The 26,564-nt window shown below is 35.9% G+C and overlaps 1 protein-coding gene across 2 annotated transcripts in view; it reads right to left on the bottom strand.

The window, feature by feature from the left end:
- Window positions 1-3,033: 3,033 nt before the first annotated feature.
- The window catches only part of ACTN2 (actinin alpha 2), a 102,228-nt gene continuing 78,697 nt past the window's right edge, over window positions 3,034-26,564 (bottom strand). For both annotated transcript variants that reach the window (XM_007481574.2, XM_001368616.3), the window contains exons 13-21: window positions 23,985-24,093; window positions 22,090-22,230; window positions 18,370-18,552; window positions 16,271-16,405; window positions 13,707-13,886; window positions 12,164-12,310; window positions 8,894-8,959; window positions 7,742-7,900; window positions 3,034-4,734 (exon numbers count right to left, since the gene is read on the bottom strand). In XM_007481574.2, coding sequence (XP_007481636.1) covers window positions 4,576-4,734; window positions 7,742-7,900; window positions 8,894-8,959; window positions 12,164-12,310; window positions 13,707-13,886; window positions 16,271-16,405; window positions 18,370-18,552; window positions 22,090-22,230; window positions 23,985-24,093 — 1,279 coding nt within the window. In that variant the 3' untranslated portion in view covers window positions 3,034-4,575. The remainder of the gene's footprint in view (window positions 4,735-7,741; window positions 7,901-8,893; window positions 8,960-12,163; window positions 12,311-13,706; window positions 13,887-16,270; window positions 16,406-18,369; window positions 18,553-22,089; window positions 22,231-23,984; window positions 24,094-26,564) is intronic.

Raw genomic sequence — 26,564 nt, forward strand, 5'->3', positions numbered from 1 at the left:
AAGATTTCCCCCATTTTTTTGCTTTTCTTCTATTCTTGATTACATTAGTTATATTTGTATAGAAACTTTTAAAATTTAATGTACTCAAAATTATCCATTTTATATCTCACAAAGCTCTTCATCTCTTATTTATTCATAAATTACTCTTCTATCTGTAAATCTGATAGGTAGTATATTTCCTGATCTTCTAATTTGCTTATGTCTCCTTTTATGTATTAATTTTCATTCCATTTTGTCATGTATCCTTTTGGATCTTATGTTAGTTAATGGTGTAAAATATTTGTCTATATGTAGTTTCTGCCAAATTAGTTTCCAATTTTTCCAGCAATTTTTACCAAATAGTGAGTTCTTATCCCCAAAACTTGCATCTATAATTTTGTCAAATAAGATTACCATAATCTCTTATTATTTGTTGTATGTCCATTCTGTTCCATTTATTGACCTTTCTATTTCTTATCAGCACCAGATAGGTTTGATGATTACCTCTTCATAATACAATTTACTGGTACTGATAGATTTCCTTCTTTCACATTTTTTTAAATGTTAATTTTAGTCTTGATCTTTTTTTTTTAAACCCTTACCTTCCATCTTGGAGTCAATACTGTGTATTGGTTCCAAGGCAGAAGAATGGTAAGGGCTAGGCAATGGGGGTGTCAACTAGAAAAAACACAGAACTATTAAATAGTCAAAATCACTCTTTAATCAAGGGAAAAGGGGTTAGTGCTGCTACTACGACAACAGAGCTGATTTCCAAGACTGCACCGGAGTCAAGACGCTCTGGTCACCAGCCCCTGGGAGTGCCACGGACTCAGGATGGACTCTGAGGAACAAAAGAACTTTGGGGAACGTATATACCACTCTAGGTGACCTGGGGGCTTTAGGTTTAGAGGGACAGTTGATTGACCTTACAATGGTGAGAAAGGAAAATGAAGAGTTCCAGACAGGAATAATAGTGAGGGGCTGGGGCCCCACAATGGACACAAAAGGGAAAGACTCAGCCTAGGACTGGGTCACCTTGGTCATGGACTTTAGCCTAGGGGGAAGAAACCATTGGGACAAAAGGGATGTTCAATATTGGATGGGATTAGCTGTTCCCACCCAAACTACCAGGAAGTTCACTGTCTGGTGAAGAGGGACCTTCCCTCAGGGGGAAACCTCTCCTGAGACAAGGTCAAAACCTGGGGTTTCTACACTCAAACTAAATAAATTGGGGATCTCTATATTTCCATGTTGACATGGGTTAAGTGACTTGCCCAGGGTCACATAGCTGGGAAGTGTCTAAGGACAGATTTGAACCTAGGACCTCCTGTCTCTAGGCCTGACTCTCAATCCACTGAGCTACCCAGCTGCCCCCTTGATCTTTTGTTTTTCCAAATGAAATTTGTCATTTTTTTCTAGCTCAATAAAATAAATTTTTGATAATTTAATTGGGATAGCATTGATTAATAATTATGTAGGATTGTTATTTTAATTATATTGGCTCTGCCCACCCATGAATAATTAATATTTCTCTGGTTATTTAAATCTGACTTTATTTGTGAAAAGAAGATTTTATAACTATGCTTGTGTGGTTTCTGGGTTTGTTTTGGCAGGTATATTCCTAGGTATTTTATTATGTCTCAACATCATCAGGCCTGTTAGAATGGCTGTCCCAGGTCAAATCCCTCAAACTTACCCTTTTCCTGAATGGCATGCCAACTCTAATATTTTAGGAAGAAAAAAAATTGGAACCTTTATCTAAATTTTGTATCTTTCCCCCACCCTTGGTACAATGCATTAATTTATTAAGGGTTTGGTAACTAAACAAAACTAAATTTAAAAAGAGCTTTAAAAGAGAAGAAAAGTATCAACACTGGAGGTTTCTATGAGCCATATTAAAACAATATTTTGATTATTCTTTAAGAATTAAAACAGGAATTCTTTTTCCATTATAAAAAACAATTTTAATACATATCAGGTTTCATAAATAAGGAACTTTGGGATGTGCTCCTCATTTGGATATTTGATCATTTCCTCTTTTCATTCATCAATAAATGCCACTGATCCATCTACTTACTTGAATGTTATGATGAAAAAATATATAGCTTTTCTATAAGCTGATCTGATTTTATAGTTCATAAGCATTACAATTTCCTCACAAACTAGAAGGGAGAAGTTCTTTCTGATTCTTTACAATTGGAAGAACAGCAACAGTCTCAGAATTGAGGATAAGCACGTAACTAAGTGACGTTACACTTGGCATACAGAATTAAACTAAGTCACTTTTTTTTGAAACTAAAAAAAAATGACAAAGGATACAAAGGCCTTCTTAACTGTGACTTAACTTAACTTCTTAACTGTGACATTTTCATATCCATGACACAGCTCCATTCATTTAAGCATTCATCAAGCTATTTTCAAAAGTACTATGACTAAGAGGTCAAAAATACCAAAATCAGAAAGATTAAAAGGGATAATGTATATAAAGTGCTTTGTTCAGGGCACATCATCCATGAAAGGGTTTCTCTTAATTTCCAAACACTTAATGAAGCAATCTAAAATAAAATTATAAAATCCTTATGAAAGTAGAGGATACCAAATGACACAAAATTGGGTATGGTTTTTTTTTCCTTAAAAAAAAAAAGATGACAAGGGGAGATGGGAAGTCTCAGGTTCAAACTGGCCTCAGACAAATTGGCCTCCTAGCTATATGATCTGGAGCAAGTCACTTAAACCCAATTGCCTACCCATTAGCACTTTTCTGCATTGGAACCTATAATTAATTCTAAGGCAGAAAGTAAGGGTATAAAAAAATGACCAATGATAAAGACATGAAGAATTTATGTAAAGAAAAACATTTCATAACTTCTAATAGAGAATGCATTTTTAATTGGTGGTGAGACTTATCTTAAACAAACAAACAAAAAATTAGGACTGTCCATAGTAGACATATCATTGTATTCCCAGCAGCATCGAGGTAGTGTTCATTTTAATTTGTTATTTGTGGCTGGTTTTGTTTGTTTTCCCTTCATTTCTTGATTAAGGACTCAGATGTAAAAAAAAAAAATTATTGCTTTATTTCTCTACAAGCTGTCAACAGGATGAAAAAACAGGGGGGAGTCACAGCATACGGTAGCTTCAGGTAATAGCTTAATGAACATTCAACAGAAATCAAGACAACTGTTTGGTGAACACATACCATACCATCTATGGAAAAGAGCTCTAGACACAACCATATACTGTGCTTGTTCAGATGGGTTTTGACATCACATTGGGTGAAGGTCAGATGGATACTACTGTGAATGCAACTGTGTAATTTAGATATGCTACAGGGAATGAATTAACCCTGTAGACATAAAGGTAGGCTCTCCCAGAATGAAGAAACTTGCTCTAACCATTTAAGGGAATTCATCTTTTCTTATTCACTTTCAGTAAAGTTGCCTGTCTCCTCCTAAGGGGCTATACAACTAAAGGCATGAAGGAAAGCAAATCCTTATAGGACCCCAAGTTTGCCATTTTCTGACTAACATCTTGTTATGAATTAATATATAGAAAACTGTCAATTTAAAAATACAGAATCTATGTACAGTCATAAATCTTGATTATCTGTGCAAAAAAGGTCTAAGGAAAAAGCATGACTCACTGAAATCCACAGATAATTTTAAAAGCTTTTTTATAAATTAGTTATACCACCTTTCTCCCTAGCAGATGATCTTGTGTTTCAAGTGAAGCATAGGCTTTCAGTGTCCACAGGTTAGATGATCAGCCCCTAAATCACTGAGAGCTGTCTGTAATCTCTCTCTCCCTTTCACTCTCCCTTTCTCTCTCCCTCCCTCCCTCCCTCTCTCTCTCTCTCTCTCTCTCTCTCTCTCTCTCTCTCTCTCTCTCTCTCTCTCTCTCTCTCTCTCTCTCTCTCTCTCTCTCTCTCTCTCTCTCTCTCTCTCTCTGTCTCCTCTCTCTCTCTCTGTCTTCTTTTTCTATTCCCTTCCTCTTTTAAAAAGTTAAAGGACTTTCTGCTTTTTTTGGCTTATTTGTTTCTATTCCCTGAAAGTTCCATTTCACACATGTTAAAACTCAACTGCAAAAGCCACAAAACCATGAAAATATCTAGCTATAGCTAATCTTTGGATAAGCAAGAAAAGAAAACAATGACCTCCATAACACATTTCTCTACATATGTATGTGGGTCATGAAGGGCAGTTATAAAAGATAGGATTACTCTACCCCAATTGTAATTTTTTCTAGTTTTGAATATTTACTATTTTGGGTTTTCACATTCTTAAGCTTCTTTCTCTCCCCATACCCTCCCGATTTCTTACTATTCAAGGAATTTTCTTTCTTGCCTGTAACCCCTCTAAAATTGTACTGCACTAGCTAAAAACTAAGAAACCCACAATAAAGACACCTACTTAGCTTAGAATGGCACACTCTGACATATACATTATACTTTTTAGCATGTTACACTGAATGGTAACTATTGAGCTTTAAGAATACTTAAAAATATTTTCTTTAATTTAAAACAGCCTGTCAAGGCTTCCAGGAAGCAAATTGTTAACTCCAATTTTTATTTCATTCTGGTGTTCCATGATTACAGAATCACAGGTCACTCTCCCCATAGAGGGCTGATGAGAATGCAGTGTAATCCAAGGCTCCAGGCACACTGCCTGGCCCAGAATAGGGTGGCATTCTCTTGATGCAGTACTGGGCCTGATCTGGAGGCAGCTCCCGACGCAGCTCATCTGCAAGGATGTATGGCTGGAAAACACACACAGAGCACATAGCAATTTGCATTTTAACAGTGGACAAAGGCATCACAAAAAATAGTACTTAGAACCTAAGTTGTTTTGATGCTCTATTTAGCTTTTCACTTAATTTTTAAAAAGAAATCAATGTTCTAGGAGCAGTTAGGTGGTTCAGTGGATAGAGAGCCAGCCCTAGAGATGGGAAGTCCTGGGTTCAAATCTAGCTGTGTGACTCTAGGTAAATCACTTAACCCCCCATTGCCTACTCCTCACTACTCTTCTGCCTTCAAACCAATACACAGAATTAATTCTAAGACAGAAGGTGAGGGTTTGTTTATTTTTTTAAATCGATGTTCCACTAGGAAGAACATGAAATTGCATCCAAAAAACTAAATTCTGCTATTAGCTCTGCACTTATAATTAAAATTATATGCAATTTCCTGAGCTATAAAATGGGAGTACAATACTGACATGATAGAATCTGAAAGAACTATTCTGATTTGGGGATAAGGGTCATTTTTTTTTTTAGGGACAATATGTTCTTAATGTACTCTAGCTAATTTGCTAAGGGCAAGAAATTTTTAAAGTGGGAGAAGGGGTGTAACAGATGAACAGTCATTAGGGGCCCCAACCTCTGAGCAAACTCTGCCTCCATACTGGAAGGTTGACAAACCTGCCTCTAGAAATACATGATGGCTTCCACTTCAGTGCATGCAAATGCAGCCAGGAGTGATTCCAATCTACTAACCAGTTGGTAAAGAAAAATGATTTGCTATTGAGTCTGAACCAAGAATGCATACAGAAGACTCCATGGGCAGGAGCCTCAGGCCTTCTCATAGAGTCAGCACCAAGCAGAAAGATAGCTTGTGCCAAGGGCCTGTTCTTTGTCCCCAGGATGCAATGGAGCTGTCATGACCATGTGGGTCAGCTGTTTTTCTGTCCCTTTTAATTCTGTCCTTTCCTGTATTCCATGAAAGAATATTCGAGATGAAATGAACTAGGCTTTGAAAGATCAGGAGAGCACCAGAGGTCATGGACAGTCCAGTCTGGTCCATCAGCACAACCCTTGGAAGTGACTTGGACCCAACTCAACAGGATACTAACCCAAAGGCCAAGATTCCATGTCTTACAGGGAGGACCATAAATTATACTACATTTAGAAGTGAACTTGGTAAGGTAAATGCTTTGTACCAACTGCTTGAAGGATGCAGCCACTCTTCCTAGGGACCAAGGTGGTAGAGGACAGAGCTTATCCCCAAGGTGTCGGGGAGGGAAGAGTTTTTATTCTCCTTCTTGCTATATTTTCTTGATAAATAATCTTTTAAGGTCAATTGGTTAAATGAAACCAGAGTAATAATCATAGGTTTTTGATACGGAGGGAGAACACACTTGAATGTGGCATCTGAGCTAATGATATCATAGAAGAATCATCCAGACCCCTAATATGCCCAGGCTCACCGAGCTGAGTGGCAGTCAGGATTGGAACATGAGTCTTCCAATTTTCACTTTATTGCTCTTTTTAAACTGCCCAATCTAGTAAGATCACAGTTGATGGCTTCTTTCTATAGTATAGTGAGTATTCTCTTTTAAAGCCCTTCACTTTTAGCTATTCACTATAAATTGGATTCCTCTTAACTGTTGCTATATCTTAATTGTTTGCATAACAACCCTGGATGGAGCTGTTAGGGGACCTTTTAGATGTATTTTAGCATCCTTTGCAAATTCTTCATGGAGAAGGCAATAGTAGGATTTGGGTAGGAATTCTGATGTAGCACAGTAAAATACTACATATAGAATAAAATTGAGTTGAAACTGAATTGAGTTCAAATCCTAGCTCTGTTTCTTTCTGCCCACAAAACTATGAACTTTATATATTTTGAGACCATAGTTTTCCAAAATATAAAATGAGAGAGTTAGGCTAGATGACCTCTAAAATCCTTTCTGGATCCAATTCCTATCAAGATAATTTTTTTTTTAAGTTTCAATTTATAGACAGAGAGGAATACCTGTATTGTGAAACTCAGAATTTTCTCCTTAGACCTCAGGAAGAAGGGAATGCAGAGTTCTCATATTTTATTCATTTTTTAAAAACCCTTATCTTCTGTCATGGAATCAATACTGTGTATTGACTCCAAGGCAGAAAAGTGGTAAGGGCTAGGCAATGGGGGTCAAGTGACTTGCCCAGGGTCACACAGCTGGGAAGTGTCTGAGGTCAGATTTGAACCCAGGACTTCCCATCTCTGAGCCTGGCTCTCAATCCACTGAGCTACCCAGCTGCCCCCTTATTCATTTTTTAATGACTTGGGGAATTTCATATAGCCATGATCTAATGACCAAGACTTAGAAGTCACTGTTCCTTACTCTAAGAGCTGAGGTGCTTATGCTGTTTAAGCTGTAGGGCTTTTATCCTCTGTATCAAATACTCGAAATTCAGAATTGTAAAATGGTATGAACCAGTTTTGCAATTTCCTTCCATGGAACTCAGTGCAAAGTTCACAAGGAAAGCCCAGAACCAGGATATACTATCATTTTCTACTATGAGTTTTTGGTCTTTAGAATCATATATTTTCCCCTCTCCATTTTTTTATTTTGTCAATTACACATAGAAACACTTTTTGACAATTGAGATTCATATATTTTTAAGCTTCCCTTCATGTACTGAGTATTATAGTGGACTGTAATAACAGAGGTCTTTTTTTAAGTAAAAATAAAATAATAATAATAATAATAACAATAATACTGGCTAACATTTATAGAGCATTTACAATGGGTCAGGTACTGTGCTAAGTGCTTTACAATTATTATCTTGTTTGGTCCTCACAACAACCCTGTGTGCTATTATCATCCTCATTTTAGAAATGAGGAAACCAAAGCAAACAAAGATTAAGTGACTAGAGCAGGTTATACAGCTAGTAAATGTCTATGGTTGGTTTTGAACACAGGTCTTCCAGGTTCCATTGCACTAACGAGTTGGGCTAGAGAACACTTTTGTAAATTGAATCAAGAGGATAGGAACTAACCTTATCTGAAGCTAGGATTCTGAAAGAAGCAATGACTTGCTCAGCTGTGTCTGTGTCAGCAGTCTCTCTGGTCATGAAGTCAATGAAGGACTGGAAGGTGACAGTTCCCTGTCCATTGGGATCTACAAGTGTCATAATTCGAGCAAATTCAGCTTCTCCCTGAGATAAGATACAAAGCAAACATTCCCATGATCCACAATTATGGACAATTAAGTATCAGTTCTTCCAACTGCAAGCACACAAGTTTCTTATTATTTGCATATATAATACCAGGAGGACTGGCATTTAAGAATATCTTGAAGGAAGAAACTATCACAATTAACTCAGTGCATTTAAAAAACTTTAAATCCATAAGACAAAGAAAGTAGAGCCAGCCAGTAAGATGAAATTTTCACTTCAAATTGTAATGTGTTTGCAAAAATTGATGCATGTGGTCATTCTGGTGTTAATAGGCAATGCTATTGTCTTCAGTCTTTTTGTAATGGCTTTGGAGACATCTTCATAACATTTTGATGCTCCATTGATCTCATAATTATCACCACAAATGAAATAATAATTCAAAGGGCTGCAGTATGAAAACTAAGAACTATTAAGCCCCAGAGTTTCTGTCACCTATCCCCGCTGTCTTCACTCCTTTAAGAGAAACAATGGTTTAAAGGAGAAGGCTGATTACCTTTCCTGAATGACAACTTGGAAAAGTTGTGCCCATGAATTAGAAGCATGAATGTTAGAATTTTGGCCTAGTGAACTTTTTCAAAGGCTTAAGTAATACATTTATAAATGTATTGATTTGAGAATTTTAGGTTTACTGGAACTCTCAAAGTCAAAATTTTGGATTATTTGTGAGAACTTTCCAACTTAAATGTAAATTATTTTTTAAAAGCCTTAAAAATCATAAGAAGTCTTTTTACTCAGTAATTTTTGCCATTTTTTTCTCAGAAGGCAAAAATCTGTGTTTTGTTACTATTGTAACACTTTTTAGTACAAGTATGATTTTAAGTTATTTTCTCCAACTGTGTAAAATGAATCAACCCAAATGTACTGCGTAAGAAACATTCTATAAAATTCTAGCCATATACTTCCTACTTTTATTAATTACCAAGTAACAAATCCTGTTTTGTTAAAATGACAAAATTTCTACTCTATTCATACCAGATCATATCCCATGGAAATCAGGCAGGCTCTGAAATCTTCATGATCCATCAGACCATTCTTCCTCTGTTGATCAATGCAAAGAACATAAATGGAGAAGTTTGAGGAAAGATTATATCAGCTCCACAATGTGGACAGTTATATCAACATGGAATCAATTCAGTGATAGATTGATTTGAAGCATTGCCTATAAGGTCATCATTGATTTATAGAGGAAATGAAACTGACACACAACATGTAAACACACAAGGAAGAATTCCCAAAAAGAGATGGGTCAAAGTAAAAAATTAAAGTAAAAAAGATCCATGAACAACAGATTAGGAACAGACAAAGAGGACACACCCAGAAATGAGAAAAAAAGCAGAAAGAACTATTTAGTGCCTTTGGGAGAAAACTCATTGGGAAATCACTATAAATTATTAACTTCTAACAATGGCACAAGGTCTTGACTATTATAATAAATGCTCTGAGAAATTATAATGCATTCTAGTTATGGGCTTGTATAATATGGTTAGTTTATTTAATTATAATTTCCAAAGAACACAGAAAGTTATAGACTAGCTATAGTTTCTATAATATTCAAGCAACAATAACTCAAAATGCTCATATTCTCCCTTCTGCCATCTATTAGTTATGTTCCTATTGATGCTAGTATTCTAGAACAGAACTTAAAAGCTATCACCCTCAATTTGGCTCATGCAGACTCATCCTATTTGAGAGTCTACAAATGCACACAAGAAAGCCCCCAAATCCTACACATTAAATTGCTAGCTAAGAAAGGGACAAGTAAATACAAATTGTAATGATGATGACATTGCTGAGAAATGGATTAATAATACATAGTACCACTGGGTCAATAGGCATGCTCACCTACATCTATTATCAGAGGCATTGACTGTTAAATAATCATTTTAAATTAAAACACAAGAAAATCCATGATTAAACAAATAAAACAGTTTCACATAATAAGTTAAACATGAAATGAAAGGCACAGTCATCCCTTGCAAAAGTTTTCTGAATTTTTGTTTTATACAAAAATACTGGCCAACTTCTCAGACTAATGTGGAATTTCCCTGATTTTAGATGAGTAACTATCAACAATGTCTTGCACCTAGTAAATGTTTAAAAAATATTGTTGCTGGTACATGTTAAGCTCCATTCTACTTAATGCCTATCTGCACTTCTTTCCAACTCTACTTTTATTTTTCCAAATAGAGAAGATAAGGGTTTCTGGATCATGAGTTTTTCCTGTTCCTTCCCATATAGAACAGGGTCCAGATTCCCCCACTAAAGTTCTCCACCCATCCTAAGCCTGGTTTTATTTAGCATTTTGTACTTATGAAAGCTAACCAAATAATAGCATAAAACCAGACAGAACAAGATGACCAACTTGACAATTATTTCCAATGTTTACAAATGAGTGAATTGTTTGCTTAGCACTTAGATAATATCTACCAGTAACAATAAGTCATTTAAAGCTCTAATCATACCTCTGGTCATCCTACCATTAATAGTTCAGTAAACTTAAGTTCTTAGAGGAATAGGAAGTTATTCTAGTATTTGAATAATAAAGAGAAGCAGGAGCATATAAGTAGCTCAGTGGATTCTAGGCCTGAAAAGGAGAAGTCATAGGTTCAAAAAAAATTTTTTTTAATCCCATACCTTCCATCTTGGAATACTAAGTATTAATTCCAAGGCAGAAGAGTGGTCAGGGCTAGACAATGGGTGATTTGCCCAGGGTCACACAGCTATGAAGTGTCTGAGGCCAGATTTGAACCTAGGACCTCCCATCTCTAGGCCTGGCTCTCAATCCACTAAGCTACCCAGCTGCCCCCATAGTTTCAAATTTGACCTGAGATACTTTCCAGTTGTGTGACCTTGGACAAATCACTTAATCCTAATTGCCTACCCCTTACCACTCTTTTACCTGGGAACAGATATTTAGTATTCATTCTAAGACAGAAGGAAATAATTTAATAATAATAATAATGTTATGTATTTTGGGGGGAATTCATCACAAGCACATTACATGAGAAGATTTTAATAAACTTGGGTTGACTTCAATATGGTCCTGCCTGCCTCAAGGAGAGGCATAAGTGAGACAGCCTATGAAAAGTCCATAATTTATACTAACTTATCTCAACAGAGGAATAGTGAGCATCTTTTTTTTTTTAATCTGCACAAAAGGAAATGGACTGTAACTTTAAGAAGAAATAGGTCAGATCTTGGTAATTATCCTTTAATTCAATGCCTCAACATAGAAATTGACTAAATGAATGAAGAATTGTCAGCTATCTGTTGGACATGCAACATGGAGTACTGGATTAGAGTCCTATTTCTGACTTAAAAGTCACAAAGTCTGGAATTTATTTGGATCTTCTTTCAGACACTAGCTATGACACTGGGCAAGTCTTTTTACTTCTCAGAAACTCATTTCTTCAAATGTAAAATTGGGGGAAATAATGGCTAATCTCACAGGGTTGTTGTAAGGATCAAAGGAGATAATATGTAAAGAACTTTGGCAGTTCTACAGTTCCATAGAGATGTCAATATTTGTGTCTTGGTTCTTAAGGGCATTTAACAAATAATTTGATTTTATGAGACAGCAATGAACTGGAGTAACACTGACCTCTTATATAGCTTACTGCAAAATTTTCTGTTCTTTTACTAAAATGCACTATTGGTAGAATGGTAAAATGCACCTTGGTAGAATTACTTAGGGAATGCAGAATAGCATTACAGATGAGTGGAAGAGAATGGAAATTTTACCGCCCAGTATTTGTTAAGCTTTTAGTCTCCCAAAGAACTAGTTTTGTTACAGTGAGGAAGTCAGAAGAATTAGGTTTAAGTACCCATTCTGACACTTCTTGGTTGTATGAATTTTGGTGATTCATTAATAATATTTTCTCCTAAATGAGATCATTAAAAGTATTTTGTAACTATGGTGTTATAGAAAATGTTGGCTTTTATTATTATCCTCAACTCTTTAACAAATAGAAACACATAAATTTATCCATATATAAATATATTTATGCCAGAAAATAAATATATATCTCATGTATCAGTCTTAACTTAGTTATGACATTAATGAACACCTTATTTTTTACTACTATTTCTTCTTGGTAGTACATGGTAGTTATTCTAGCTTTCTGTATTTTTTTCAAGGCATTTAGTTTGTGATAAAAGCAGACAGGTCATTCTACAATCAATCCAACTGTGAATTAGTTAGTGGTTGTGGTAAAAAAAAAATACAAGAAGAATATACTGTACCCTGTCGAAGTGGTTGAAAGATGCTCTGAACTCATTCATTTGTTCCTGGGTAATACCCTTAGCATCCCTAGTAAGGATCTGGGTCTCCACCTCATTAATAGTCCTGGCAATAGTTGTCAGCAGCAGTTCCCATCCAACACGGATGTGCTACCAGAGAAAATATTAACATTGTTAGTTCTCCTCCTCTCTCTGATCAGTACAATCAACCTGCCTTAGAACCAATCCAAATGGAAAAGAGAAAAGCTAGTGAGATTTCAGTTCATGATTTCCTCATGTTTTAGATGGTCAGACCTCTATTTTTAATTTTTTCCCAAAAACATGTGAAAATAATTTTTAACATTCATTTTCTAAAAATTTGAGTTTCAATTTCTCTCCTTCCCTTCTCTGTACTCTCCCTAAGATAGTAAGCAACTCAATATAGGTTATACATGTGTGATTATGCAAAATATATTTCCATATTGGTCAATTGTAGAAGAAGACACATATCAAAAGAAAAAGAAACCTGTGATAAAGGATGGAAAGTTTTGCAATTTGCAAATAAAGTCGAAAATAGTATCTTTCTATCTGCATTCAGGTTCCAGAAGGTCTTTCTCTGGAGGTGGATAGTATTTTTTATCAACAGTCTTTCAAATTGTCTTGTTGATCCCCTGTTGATAGGCTATAAACACTCAGAGGACAATTTGTCTTATTTAAACATTGTCTCACTCTCCAATACCTGACCTGTGCCATAGGTTCACCATCACTGATATATAATATTTAGGTAACTAAACTGGACTCTCTAGTGAGAAGCTCTCAGGACCCCTCTATAAAACTGGAGCTTTAATAATGAGAGATTAGAGTAATATTTTATACACATGAGAAAACCTATTAGAATAAAAGATACTTTCTCATATTCTATATTTCTTCAGGAGAAAACAAAACAGTCAGACCTGTAGGAAGGAGTTGCTATCCAAATGTTACTTGGATAGTGGCACATTCCTTCTAGTGGGAAAAAAAAAATCTTAAATCCAATGCTATACAGAGGAGAAGGGCAGTAACAGTAACAGTTAATTTCTCTACTTTCAGAATGTACTAGGAAACAGCCCAGACTAATTTGAAGGGAGAAGTCTCATATCTACCTAAGCAAGGGCAGGGTATGTTAAAAAAAAAAAAGCAACTTGAGAAGACAGAATAGAATTATACTTGCATTATCTATCTTCTAGGAGATTGTAAAGATCATATGAAACAGTATGTACATAAAGCACTGTATCAAACAATGTATTATATAGTAGAGTTGATAGAGCATAGGACCTGGAGTGAGGAAGACCTGAGTTCCAATCTCAGGTACTTGGTAACCATGTATTTCTGGGCAAGTCACTTAACTACTGCCTACCTCACTTTCCTCACCTATAAAATGAGAATAACAATTATAAATAAATGAGAATCAGACCTTGAAGTTTCATCTTTGTCTGTCTGTCTATACACATATAAGCTAGTTATAATAATTTTTATTATTTAAATAACATTGCTATTCTTGTCAAAAATTACTTCATGGTTCACCTACCTCCATGGTGTAATTAGTGTGCTTGTTGTCAAATACTAGGGCTTCCTGAATAAGCTGATGATCTCCTTCCAGTTTGTCAATATTGTTTTTGTAATTAATTATGTTGTGTTCATATTGCTTCAACTGGTTCATTTGATCTTCTAAAGCCCCAGTGATCTGGATAGAACTTCGAGCAATTTCCTGTTTAGTGGACATGGGTGGAAAAAGACAAGCAGTCACACAGACACAAACACAAATGAACCCAGGAAAATTTCGTCAACTCTTAGGATCACAATGTGGAAGTATTATAGAACATCAGAGTTGTAACAAACCTCAGAGATCATTTGGTCTAATGTGTATCGGCACAAGAATTCACTCTACAGCCTATTCAGCAAATGGCTCATCCAGGTTTTGCATAAAAATTGTCAGGGAATGAGAACCCATAATCCAGTCCTCCCTAATCCCTGAGAGAGCCTATTGTTCCTTGGGTCAGTTCTAATTGTCAGAGTGCTTGCTGTTACATCCTGGCTAAACTTGTGTCTTTGTAACTTCCTTCCACTGATCTCACTTTCTTGGGCAATTATTCACTCTTGCCCCAAATTCTCCAGGATCCTCTGCTAACTTCTCCCCTTTCCCTACTTTCCTCACTTTTCAATCTCCTTTTATGTGTTGTTTTCTCCACAAAAATGTAAGCTCCTTAAGATAAGGGCTGTTTCCTCTTTTAGTTTGTATTTATATTCCCAAAGTTTAGTGTAGTAATTGGCAGGTAGCAGTCATTAAAAAACCAAAAACCTTGCTGTTTTTGTAGCTATCCTGTCACCACCAAGTCTTTTATTCTCCAAGCTAAAATATGTATCCTTATAAGGCATTATCTGAAGGTCTTTCCCTATTCTAGCTCATTCTTTTCTAGGTGTGAAGGAGGCAAAAAGCCAAGGAGAATTAGTTTTTTTGTTTGTTTTCTTTTATCCTGACTCATCTACAAAGGGAAGCTGGAATGAGGCAGTCTCCTAAATTACCAGCAGGCACCTGGATTAGCTCCAATGACAGGGTCAAAGAATTTTAAGAGTTAGAGATAGAAAGGACCATCAAGGCCAGCAAGTCTAAGCTCCCACATTTTACAAATGAGGAAATAGACCTAGAGAGGCTGAGTTTCCATAGTCACACAACTAACAAGCAGCTGGGGCAGGATTTGAAATAAGAACATTCTGACTCCAAGTCTAGTTCCCTATCCATATGAGAATAGAAACAATATGAATGCAGGAATATCCAGTGGATTAAAGTGAAAGGAGAGACCAGAGAAAGCGCATTTAACTCCCACTGATGTTAGGGAATTAAAATGTCTGTAAGGGGCAGGGAGGTGGTTTAATGGATAGTCAGAACAGGGGTGTTGAAGTCCTTAGTTCAGATTTGCTTCAGATACTTCTTAGCTGTGTGGCCTTAGGCAAGTCACTTAACCCCAATTGCCTAGCCTGTTATCACTCTTCTGCCTTAGAACTGATACTTAGTATTAAGTATAAAGCACAAGATCAGGGTTAAAAAAAAATACACACACACTCGCCTACTAGGTTTATGCAATAAGATGTAATGCAAGGATACAGTAATGAGTTAACATTTAGAAATATGTATGCTTCCTGTATGGGATATATTTGCCATATCTGTTAGATTATTTTCTACCTTTAAAAATAATTATTTCACCACTAAAAGCTTCTAGGTAGGGGAAAGAAGTGGGGCAATTATGCTGATAAATTTCTCATCTGTCCCTTGTGATAAAATGAACCCAGAGATTTAAGCATTTTTTAATTGTTTCAAATAATGAACATTTACTGCTCCGAAAAGTTTAGTTATTCCCACTGACAACCAACATAGCTCACAGCAAAGCAAAACCACATGGCAAATAATATGTTACTCCATAATCATGATAGTAAGTTTAAATTCAAGGCCCCTATACTGAAAACATTTTAAGTTGCCCCTCTAACACCTTCATTAACTGCCAAGTAAACAGATCTCCAAATGAAGATCCTTCCTTCCTCTTTCTTTTGTAGGACCCCAGGTAACAGTTTCTGGTTAGCTCTCCTGTCGATAGAAAGCAGCCACACAAATTGCTATGTTCCCAATGGTTTGAAAAATAGTCTGAAGCAAATAAAAATGTGAATAGAAGAAACAGTAGAAAATATGCTCATGTAGCAATCTGATAGTAATTGTTGTCAGTTCAAATCTTTTTTCTTTAACGTGTTAAGGCTTAAATCATAATAACCCCTGAGATCACCTGTCATTTACACTGCAGGAATATATTTCTATGTACAAAGTTGTTTGTAAGCCATCTTCCCCATGTGAACTGCTGGAGGGCAGAGACCTAGTTTTTGTCCTGCTTTTTATCTCTAGTGCTCAGCTCTGTGCCTGGCACACAGTAAATGCTTAATAAATGCTTGAGGATAATGATGAAAAATAAAACTTACTACTATTAGTCAATGCTGGTAAATGTGAAAAAGAATAATAACCTTTGTTAAGTCAGTAAAAGTTTTTTAAAGTAATCCTAGAGATTTTCTGGAGTTCTCTGAACAACAGCATCCTATTAGATGATTTACCTCCATCTTGTTCTGGATCCATGGTCCAACAGCATTGGCTTGGGCAGCAAACTGGCGCCGCAGTCGCTCATTAGCATGCTGGCGAGCCAGCTCTTCTTGTAGGGATTGATCCCGTACTGGCACAAACTGTTTTACCTGTCATGGAGCACAACAGCAGCAAGTGTTAAATAGCACCTCTTATACCAACAGGGATGACCACAAGGACTAGGTGACAATCCCAAGGGGAAGAAGAGAGAAGGGAAGATGAAGGAAAAAGGAGGTAGGAGAAAGGAAAATGATCAAAAGAAAGGGTGAGTGAAATGAGTGAAAGTGAGCAGAATGAGTGAAAAATGGGCACTGAGAGGAAGAAAGAAAGGAAAAAGTATGTGGCTGGGTCAGAAATGGTAAAGAGACATAGGGCCCACCATCTTTAAAAAGGCCAAAGAGGGGACAGCTGGGGTATCTCAGTGGATTGGGAGCCAGGCCTAGAGATGGGAGGTCCTAGGTTCAAATCTGGCCTCAGGCACTTCAACTCAATAAAATAATAGGCCAAAGAAACCAAACCCAAAGGGGAAAATCTTCTCTTATCTTCAGAAAATATGTGTACTTGAAAGCAAATCTTTTAAAGAGCGTGGAAAGACCTACATGAAGTTAAGACTAGTGAAATGAGCAGAACCAAGAGAATATCAAATACAGAAATAGAAATATTGTTTGAAGAATGACTTTTGTGTGTTCACCTCCAGAGAAAGAACTAATAACTAGAAACAAGCAAGACAGTTTATATATGTGTGTGTGCAAATATATCTTTTTGTTAAATGATGCCTTGTCTAATGGGAGGAGGGGAAGATGGGAAAGAGTTACCTGGGTATTTCAATGTAAATCAAATCAAATTAATTAATTAAAGTTTTTTTTTTTAAGTATGACTTTGGAAGACACTTCCAAGGACAAGGAGAATAGTTTGGCTTCCTGCTGCAGCCTACAAGGACAGGCCACACATTACCCTTAGATCAGTCTGTGCAACAATTGTGACCTACAAAATCTACAAAGCTACATTGGTAGATTTTTTCTTTTAGAGATGAGACATCAGCAAAGCAAGATGACTGTGTCACATTTTTAATCATGTAAGTGCATGTTGCCTAAGACTGAGACAGAGATGGCCCAAGTTGTGCCATTTATTACTATAATAAAATTTGAACAGGGGTCTTCTCTAGAGCTTAAGGACTAGCAAATTAACCAACTATAATGTATTTCCCCAAATGAAATATAACCTTCTAAGGAACTTCCTTCCATATAATGGAGGCAATTTGATAAAAGAAAAAAAAGAAAAAGAAAGAACACTGAACCTGGAGTCAAGAGACCTGAGTTTGTTGCCAGGTTCTGACTCATGTGACCTGGCAAGTTATTTAATCTCCTTGAGCCTCCCTCCATCCCTTCAATAAAATACGTATAAAAGTACTTGCATTATTTACCACTCAGTGAAGCTATGTAGAAAGTGCTTCATAAGTCATAAAGTGCTCTTATGTTCTCTATTACTACATTTTAAATTCATATGTTTAGGATATAGTGCTAAATCCTAAAATAACTGCCATTAAAGCCTCTAGACATTGATGCTATAAAATGTACCTGTTTAAAAATTCCCCCTGCCTTTACAATGGTACATCATTAACCATTTTGATCTATGAAATATTTGGAACATTTTCCTACCAATAAACACGAGAGAACATAGTTTCTATGTGTTTTTCCCTAAATCAAAAACATTTCTCAGAAAAAAATTTAAGTATAATATTTTAATACATTCTGTCTTTGGAAGGAGACTTTGAGAGAGAGAGAGAGAAGAGAGAGAGAAGAGGGAGAGACAGAGAGAGACAGAGAGAGAGAGAGAGAGAAGACAGAGAGAGAGAGAGAGAGAAAGGGAGGCAGGGAGAGAGAGAGGGAGAGAGACAGAGACAAAAAGAAAAAGAGACAGAGAAATCTGTGACAGCTAGATTATTAGATTAGCACCCTGGTGAGAAGTCAGAGTTTCCCAGGCAACAATCTCCAGATATCTTGTACTAATTAACCTTACCATCATTCTCTTCATACTACTTCCCTCAACCCTCAGCCCCTGCCCAAACATTCACCTTGTCCCATTTGGCACGAAGTTCATCCATGGTGACTGTGCTATATGGGTTGCTTGAGCTGATTCTGATGTTGTAGCTCTGAATAACCTTCTCCACCTCATTCTGAATAGACATGATGGCCTGTCTTTCACCATCTGCTTCAGGCAGCGTGGCTTTGAATTGCTCATGGGCAGTGATTAAACTCTGCAGTGGAGTAGAGAAGGGAGGAAAGCGTGATTTAACTTAATGTAAGAGCCCTTCATATCCTTCAACATTCCCAGTTACACTACTAATCTTTATCCTTGAGGGTCCTCTGGGGAGAGAAGCTTGACATTTTTTTTTAATGTTTCTGTAAAACATACTAAGTAAGCTGGAGATAGGAATACTTTGACTTCAAAGGCAGCTTCAGACACTTACTAGCTGTTTGACCCTGGGCAAGTCATTTGGCCTCTGTACCTCAGTTTCCCACAGATAAAATAAGGATAATAACAGCACCTACCTCCCAGGGATGTTGTGAGGATCAAATGAGATAATACTTTTACAGTGTTTAGCACAGTCTGGTACATAGTAAGCACGAACAAGTAAATTGTTAAATATTATTATGTTCAAGTTCTTTCCACATGGACATAATGGATTCTAAAGCAAATACAATAATCCAGCATGACCCTAGATAAATCCAGGAGAATGTAAAGTCCTTGAAAGTGTGAACTACTTCTTTTTTTGTCTTGGTATTCTTAGGTCCTAGCACAGTTGGCTTGTATACATTGAGTGTTTAATAAATGCATATTGAATCATAGTCCAGCATCTTAAAAAAAAGAATGAATTATCAATTTTGCTTTTTTTTCATCACTTGTATAGGAGGTACAGTGGATCGAATGCCAGTCTAGTCAGGAAGACTGACCTGGCCTCAAGCCCTCACTAGCTATATGACCCTGGGCAAATCATTTTAAAATGTTTGCCTCAGTTTTCTCATCTATAAATTGAGCTGGAGAGGAAATAGCAAACCACTCCAGTATCTTTGCCAAGAGAACTCCAAAGACAGTCATGAAGAATTGGAAATGGCTGAACAACAACATAATTATTCATCTGCATAAATAAGTCCCTTGTTTTTGAGGCAATGGAATTTAATTTAGTTATAGTTTGTAAATTTCAGATCTCCCTTCAACTTACAGTAAATATATAACCTAGCAATTCAAGAGGAATTCATCTCAACTCCTAGAAAAATAAAAGGACATAAGGCTATTCCTTTACTCATCAGATTTTATAAAAACTACTTTGCCAAATCTATATTTTGGACCTAAAGGACTTGACAGTAGCCCCTTTTAAGTACAGCTGCATAAAGGTAGCATGTGGATTATAAACCAGTGAGAGGTTAATGTTACCTCTGGATTACTCAACAAACCAACTATTGACACTTAACCTTTCTCTGAATAAAGAAACACTCTTCAACTTCAAACTGGGCTTTTTAAGTACACTTAATCACTTGCACAGAAAACATTTATTCCAAAATTAGAAGATTTTTAGACTGAAAGCCTGTACTTAAACATAATATATAAGAAAAGCCACCAAAACTATTTCGGAACTTATTATCATTGTTCAAAGTAATCACTTCATTAAAAAAAAAAAAAACATACTTTGCATTTGAATAGCTCTTTTCTGCTTTTACTTTTAAACCTTCTTGGATTTTTTTTTTTGCACAGTAGCTTAAATTAGATCAGAGCTTGACATATCCTGGTTTCCATGGTACCTGGAAATGGAATCATTAGCCTAAGATTTTGGCATCTTCTTGCCCCCCAAACTACAGAAAACACTTGATTCTTTTCCACTTGGGTACCTTTGAGATTTGCTGTTCCAGTAACTTGAAAGAAAGTTCACAGCATCAGATAACAACTTTGTGTGGATGCAGCAGAGACCCACCTGGGATTGGGCTTCTAAGCTGCCACCACACCTGCTTAGGATATTGTGCTATCTGGGTTCGTGGGAAAGGAAAGGGAGAAAAAGATGGACTTGAAATGGGGAAGAAAGAGATTGCTAGATACTATGGTTTTTAATTATTGTATATAATCTAAGATGTGTTTTGCTTCCTCCTTAAACTTTTTTTCTGAGTATTTTTAAAACTTTTTATTCAACCTTAATTTGAGTTATGAGCTAGGAGCAAGAAAAAATGTTCTATGGCAATATACTGCCTTATTCTACTTTCTGCCTCCTCTCCTATTTCAATTTTTATTTACTTAAAAATTAAAACAAATTTACTTAGCTCCTAGGTATAACTTATAATTTCTAAGCTTTAAGTAGACTTAAACATTCAGTATTTCTTTTACACTTTATAAAATGTTTAGTGGCAGTGAGAATAAAAAAAACATTTTCCTTTCTATTTATTCTACTTGTAAACTGTGGTATATTTGCAAACGATAGCATCATGAAATGATTTTGGCCTTGGTCTCCTAGACTAAACTCTTCATGTATGCTATCAGGGCTTTTAAGAGCACCTATTAACAAATCTCAAGTCTCAGTTCTATTATTTATTTGGCATTGTTTGGTAATAGGGCAGCTAGCTAGCACAGTGGATAGAGTGCCTGGCCTGGAGTCAGGAAAAGTTATCTTCCTAATTAAAATCTGGCTCAGTCACTTTTCTAGCTGTGTGACTCTGGGCAAGTCACTTAACTCTGTTTGCCTTAGTTTGCCTTATCTGTAAAAATGAGCTGGAGAAGGAAAATATTCCAATATCTTTGTCAAGAAAACCCCAAATGGGATCATGAAGAGCCTGAAATGATGGAACAGCAGCAAAAATGTGGTCAATGTTGACTTTGGGCAAGTCTTTTAAACCTCCCTTTTCCTCAGTTTTCTCATTTCTAAACTGAGGAAGTTGTACTAGATTATCATTAAAAACTCTCTAGTCCCAAATCCCAAGTATCCCAGGGAATTATCAGTGGAGTAAGAGAAGGGGCACAGGCTTGGGAAATTCCTCAACTATAGTTGTGTAAGCATACAACTAACTGCTCTTCAAGATAACATGACTTAATTTTTAAGCTAACTTTCCTTCTCAGAAAAATAAAATGTGAATTTTATAATGGGGTTGCTCTGTCTATGATATTGGCCATCTATTTTTCTTATTTCTTTTTTTAACTGCGTACTTTTCCCTGAGGAAACAACAAAATTTCTCAAATGCCATATTTCCCTATATCTTAGTCATTACCAGCCAAGTAAGTGCATAATATGCAGTGATGTCTCATCTGCTGGCAAAACTAATGTCCTTCTGCCCATCACACTCAAATTTCTAATACAAAATTGTGTTTTCACCAATACCTGATAGCTCATATGGTCGTCCTTAGAATTTTCCACTATCATTTTTTTTGAAATTTTTATTTAATAATTTAGAATATTTTTCCATGGTTAAAAGATTCATGTTCTTGGCCTCCCCTATTTCTACCCCCTTCCCATAGCAGTCATGCAATTCCACTAGGTTTTACATGTGTCATTGATTTTCCACTTTCTATTTGCCATGTCTGTCAGGGCAAATAATGTCCCAACATTTTATAGGATAAGGTAAACTATGGTTCAAACAAATACTTTTAAAAAAATAGTTACTAAGTGCCTACTATATGCAAAGCACCATATAAAGTGCTGGGAAAACAAAAATTGGGCTTTCTTGGTATGTGGAACCCATTTCAGTACAACCAGCCTAAATATGTCCTTTTTTCCCCCCAGTGTGATCAAAAAGTTCTTCTGAAGTGCAATTACCTGGATTTCTTCTATGCTATGTACAATAAACATGTCTTGTAGGTCTTCCATAGCACCTTCCATCCAGTTGTTAAAGGGGGCAGCTCTCTTGGCAAACTCCAGATGAAGTTGGTCAATGGTTTCTAGCAATTTCTCAGTCCTCTGTATATATACATTTTTTAATAGAAGAAAGGATATTTAGTATTGATGACATCATTGCAAATTTTTTGGAAATGTAAAAGCTCTTTATAGAATAAAAAAATTTCCCAATTTAACTAAGAAGCATTTTAGTACAACAGACTCATTGTTATCTGGTAACCAAAACTGTTAGCCAGTAACTATGCAGAGTACATTCATTGACAGTGAGTTTGAGGGGTTCCAAGATGCTAAAGTGCTATCCAAGTTAAGGATTAAATTATGAAGGGGCAGTTAGATGGCTCAGTGGATTGAAAGTCAAGCCTAGAGATAAGAGGTCCTTGGTTCAAATCTGACCTCAGATACTTCCTAGCTGGGTGACCCTGGAGAAGTCACTTAATCCCCATTGCCTAACTGTTACTGTTCTTCTGCCTTGGAATCAATACATGGTATTTATCCCAAGATGGAAGGTAAGGGTTTTAAAAAAAGATTAATTCATGCCCACTGTAATTTCAGTGTTAAGTGTATTTTATTATAGCTGTGCATTATCATATACTACATCTACCATTTATAATAGTTAAGTGTATATTATGTTAACTATTTTTAAATGGCAGTCATCTATAGTATCTATATTAGTTTGCTTTCAACCAAGATTTTAGAAAGCAGAATAATCCTTTGCCCAAAACATGCTGGCTAGCAGACTATACTGTATCATCCCTGATTTATTAAATGTAAGCAGAGGTACAAAATTAAGTAACTAATCTGAAGTCACCCAATAGAGGAACTAATAAATGAAAGAATGAAAATTGGAGTTCTTAACTCCCAGTGTAGTTTGGAGGGATTATGCTATTTCAAGTCACAAGAAGAAGCTAATACTCACGTTCAATCAATAAACATTTATTTCTTTATTACTTAAAAGATTTTTCAGGAATCTGATTGACAAACATAGTTTTACTATTAATACTATAGATTTCTTTCTTGTCTCACAATGAATCAGATAGGAAAGAGAGGGAGGTTGAAGGGATTGGGTCCAATGTAAAATCAACCTTTCACTTATGGATTCAAAATTTCTCCCATTCTTAACCATTTTAACCTGCTAATTTTATATAAACAAACCTCACTCTTTAAAACACTTTGAAGAAGGAAACAAAATAGTCCCTTGACTTTTAGGAGAGTTAAAGTCACTATTTTAAGTTTCATCAAAGTCAAGGTCAGAAAATTGAAATACTTCTTACTTTACATACAGAGAGCAATTATTCCTAGCTAACTGCCAAATATTTATTGTGACAAAATGACATATTATTGGGTATCACCTATTGGTGGCAAAATTAATCCAAATTCTGATTTATGACGATGTCTCCAATGTTGCATTTTTTCATTGTTATTTTGCTCCTTTGGTTGGGTTTTTACACAAGTTAATCTCAGACATCATACTTTTGAGGAATTAAATTTTGGAATTTATCAGCAATACTTGATATCCACAAAATTCTATCATAATTCCTAGGAATCTGAGATATTTTAAATTGTATTTTATGTACCACCGACAAAGATATGCAGTGAATATTCAAAATATTCACTCTAGCCTTGATGTTCTTAATTTTGCACCTCTTCAATATGGAATTTTTTTTGGTGGCTCCTCCTACCATGCTGGACTGCAGTAATTACAGTTTAGCACTGTATATACTATAAAGCTGTAAAAAAACCCAAACCACCACATTCCAGGAAATGAAAGCTTCTCTGCTGAGAGAATTTAGGTCAAACAAGCAGCTCCAAAGCTTTACCTCTAAAGCCTCTCTTCTTTTTTGAGTAAGTGTTCCCAGTCTGTCCCATTGGTCACAGATCTTCTGGCATCGGTCATTGACACTTGCAGCATCATGATAATCCAGTTCACTAAGGCAAAGTGGAAATAAATGTTTATCGTTCCTATGAAGATGTGCTAAAATTGTACATCAGCCAACAACTCAACTACGTAGTCAAGGATTAGAAACTGAAGATATTTTTGACCCAGACCACTGCTACTCAATTTCAGACTTTTGATCACTACCTATATTCATTACCCCTTGATAAATGTAGAAAAGCATCTAAAAAATTCCTGGCTATGGATTTATAATATCTCACCCAATCCTAAACACAGTATTTGTGGAAAATATGGTTCATATATAGCATTTTGCCAAAATTCTACCACCCTCTTAGTTCTATAGGTCAGGCCTCTGGAGATGATTATTTTTAAAGAAGATCTGGCAGTGAATCTGTGATAAAGCCAACTCTATGACCTAGAGGACAGTCATTAGAATTCTGCTGAAGCCACAGGGCATGGGACATCAAAAAGAGCTGAGTGGGAATAGCAAGAGATCAGCTTTCATTGCATTGTGTCCTTGACTTATCTTAAAAGACACTCCTCTTTGCCACTGGGAGTAAGCTGCCACATGGACAAGAGGGGCTGACTCTAATATCCAAGTGGCCTACTCCTATAGACAAAGCAAAACTCTTTTCACTCATAGACAAATGAAATGAGCAGTTTTACTTGAAGCTATCAGTGAGAAAAGCAACAACAAAAATTTCTAGGAAATATCTACTTCCATTTCACAGAAAATAGTTGTACAAATTGCCCAGGATCTTCATAATATGAAGTGATTTGATGACAAACTTCACTGAAAATATAAGTGCTGATAGATTTTTAACATGGATTTCCCAGAAATGAAAGGCTAGTTTAGCTACATAAAATCTATACCTTACATTTCCATTTTAGTTAAATGGACATATTTATACAATTGACAAGCTGAAATGGACTTGAAATTTCAACTAGCTCATTCTCCTATCTTCAGAATGCCATTAAAACCAAGATATATATTCATCTCTGTAATGTCTCCCAAGAGACTACACAATTCATCAATAACCTACTCCAGTGCTAGGCAACTATAAGGAAATTCCTTCTTATCTCAAATTCTTTTCAATGTAATGTAAGTGTAAATTCTCTCATCCTAATTAAAACTTTGTTTCTCTTATTTAAAGAAACAAATATTTCTCTCTTCCTCATCTCTTCTTTCTCCATCCCCCCTCCACCTTCTCTCAACTGATCTTCTGCCTCATCAATGAAAAATTAAACCAGTCCCTTACCTGGGATTCATATAGTTTCAATACATAATATTAATTTTGTATGTGGCACTTTTATATTTCATCTTAGATGGGATAATGTAAAAGTTTTTTTCTTTCTTCTAGTTTGTGAAAAATTCCATAGAATATGTCCTGTTATCAGGGGTACTCAGGGTGTTAAACTCAATATCACTCAAGATAGCAATTTCCCACACTCACATTCATTCTTTTTTATATATTTAACTGAATATCTCTCAGCAGACTGAGATCAATTTTTGTCTCCAATAATAAGCCTTCAAGAGCCCAAAGAAAAAATAAAAAAACCAAGGGCTGACTCTAAAGTGAATGCCATGTAGTCCAAATTCATGCAGTTTCTGTTTTTCAAAATGGCAGTATTGGAAAAAGAAAGGATTTCTACCAGAAAAAATTCTAGGTTCACTTCTACTATTTATAATTAAGGTGCAGAATGTTGTTTCTTCCATAAGCAAGTCTTAGAGGTTCACATTTTCATACATCATACTTCATTAACACAGATAAAACTCTCAACACATTTGTGTTCAGGAAGGCAGGGATTAGAGAGATAAAAACCACCACTGGTCACTTTTGTACATCAGGAATTAATACCATGAACTCATTATTGGCCAAAAGAAAAGAAATAGAAATTATAACAATGAAATTAAAAATAAGATTTAAATGTTGATTACCTTGTGCAAATGCTTGACTATCTGTGCTAATAGAGTTTAAGACATTACACAAGTGACTGAAATTATACAAATTACCCCAAAACTTTGGCCAAGTTGAAACCTTTTTGAACTGTTTAAAAAAGCATCAAAACTGGGTGACTTGATTTCTTCTCCTTTTCTTTTCTCTGTTTTAAAGTAGATTCGGTAAGCAGTTAGATGGCTCAGTAGATTGAAAGGTAGGCATAGAGATAGGAGATTCTGGGTTCAAATATGACCTCAAACTCTTCCTAGTTGTGTGACTCTGGGCAAGTCACTTAACCTCCTCTGTGTAGCTCTTACTGCTCTTCTGTCTTAGAACAAGTATGCGGTATTGATTCTAAGATGAAAGATAAGGTGTTTTTTTTTTAAAGAAATAACATGACCCAACACATGAAAAGACAAAGAAGGTGAAACAAAGGCTCTTGATATGTCTATAAAGAATCATGTAGTAACTATATTTCATTCATTCATCATATTTACTGATAATAAGGAACATATTATGGGGGAAAAACATCCTTCAGGTGTTTGCTTTCACCAAGTTTAAGG

Source organism: Monodelphis domestica, chromosome 2 (assembly GCF_027887165.1).
Source record: "Monodelphis domestica isolate mMonDom1 chromosome 2, mMonDom1.pri, whole genome shotgun sequence".
Classification (NCBI taxonomy): domain Eukaryota; kingdom Metazoa; phylum Chordata; class Mammalia; order Didelphimorphia; family Didelphidae; genus Monodelphis; species Monodelphis domestica.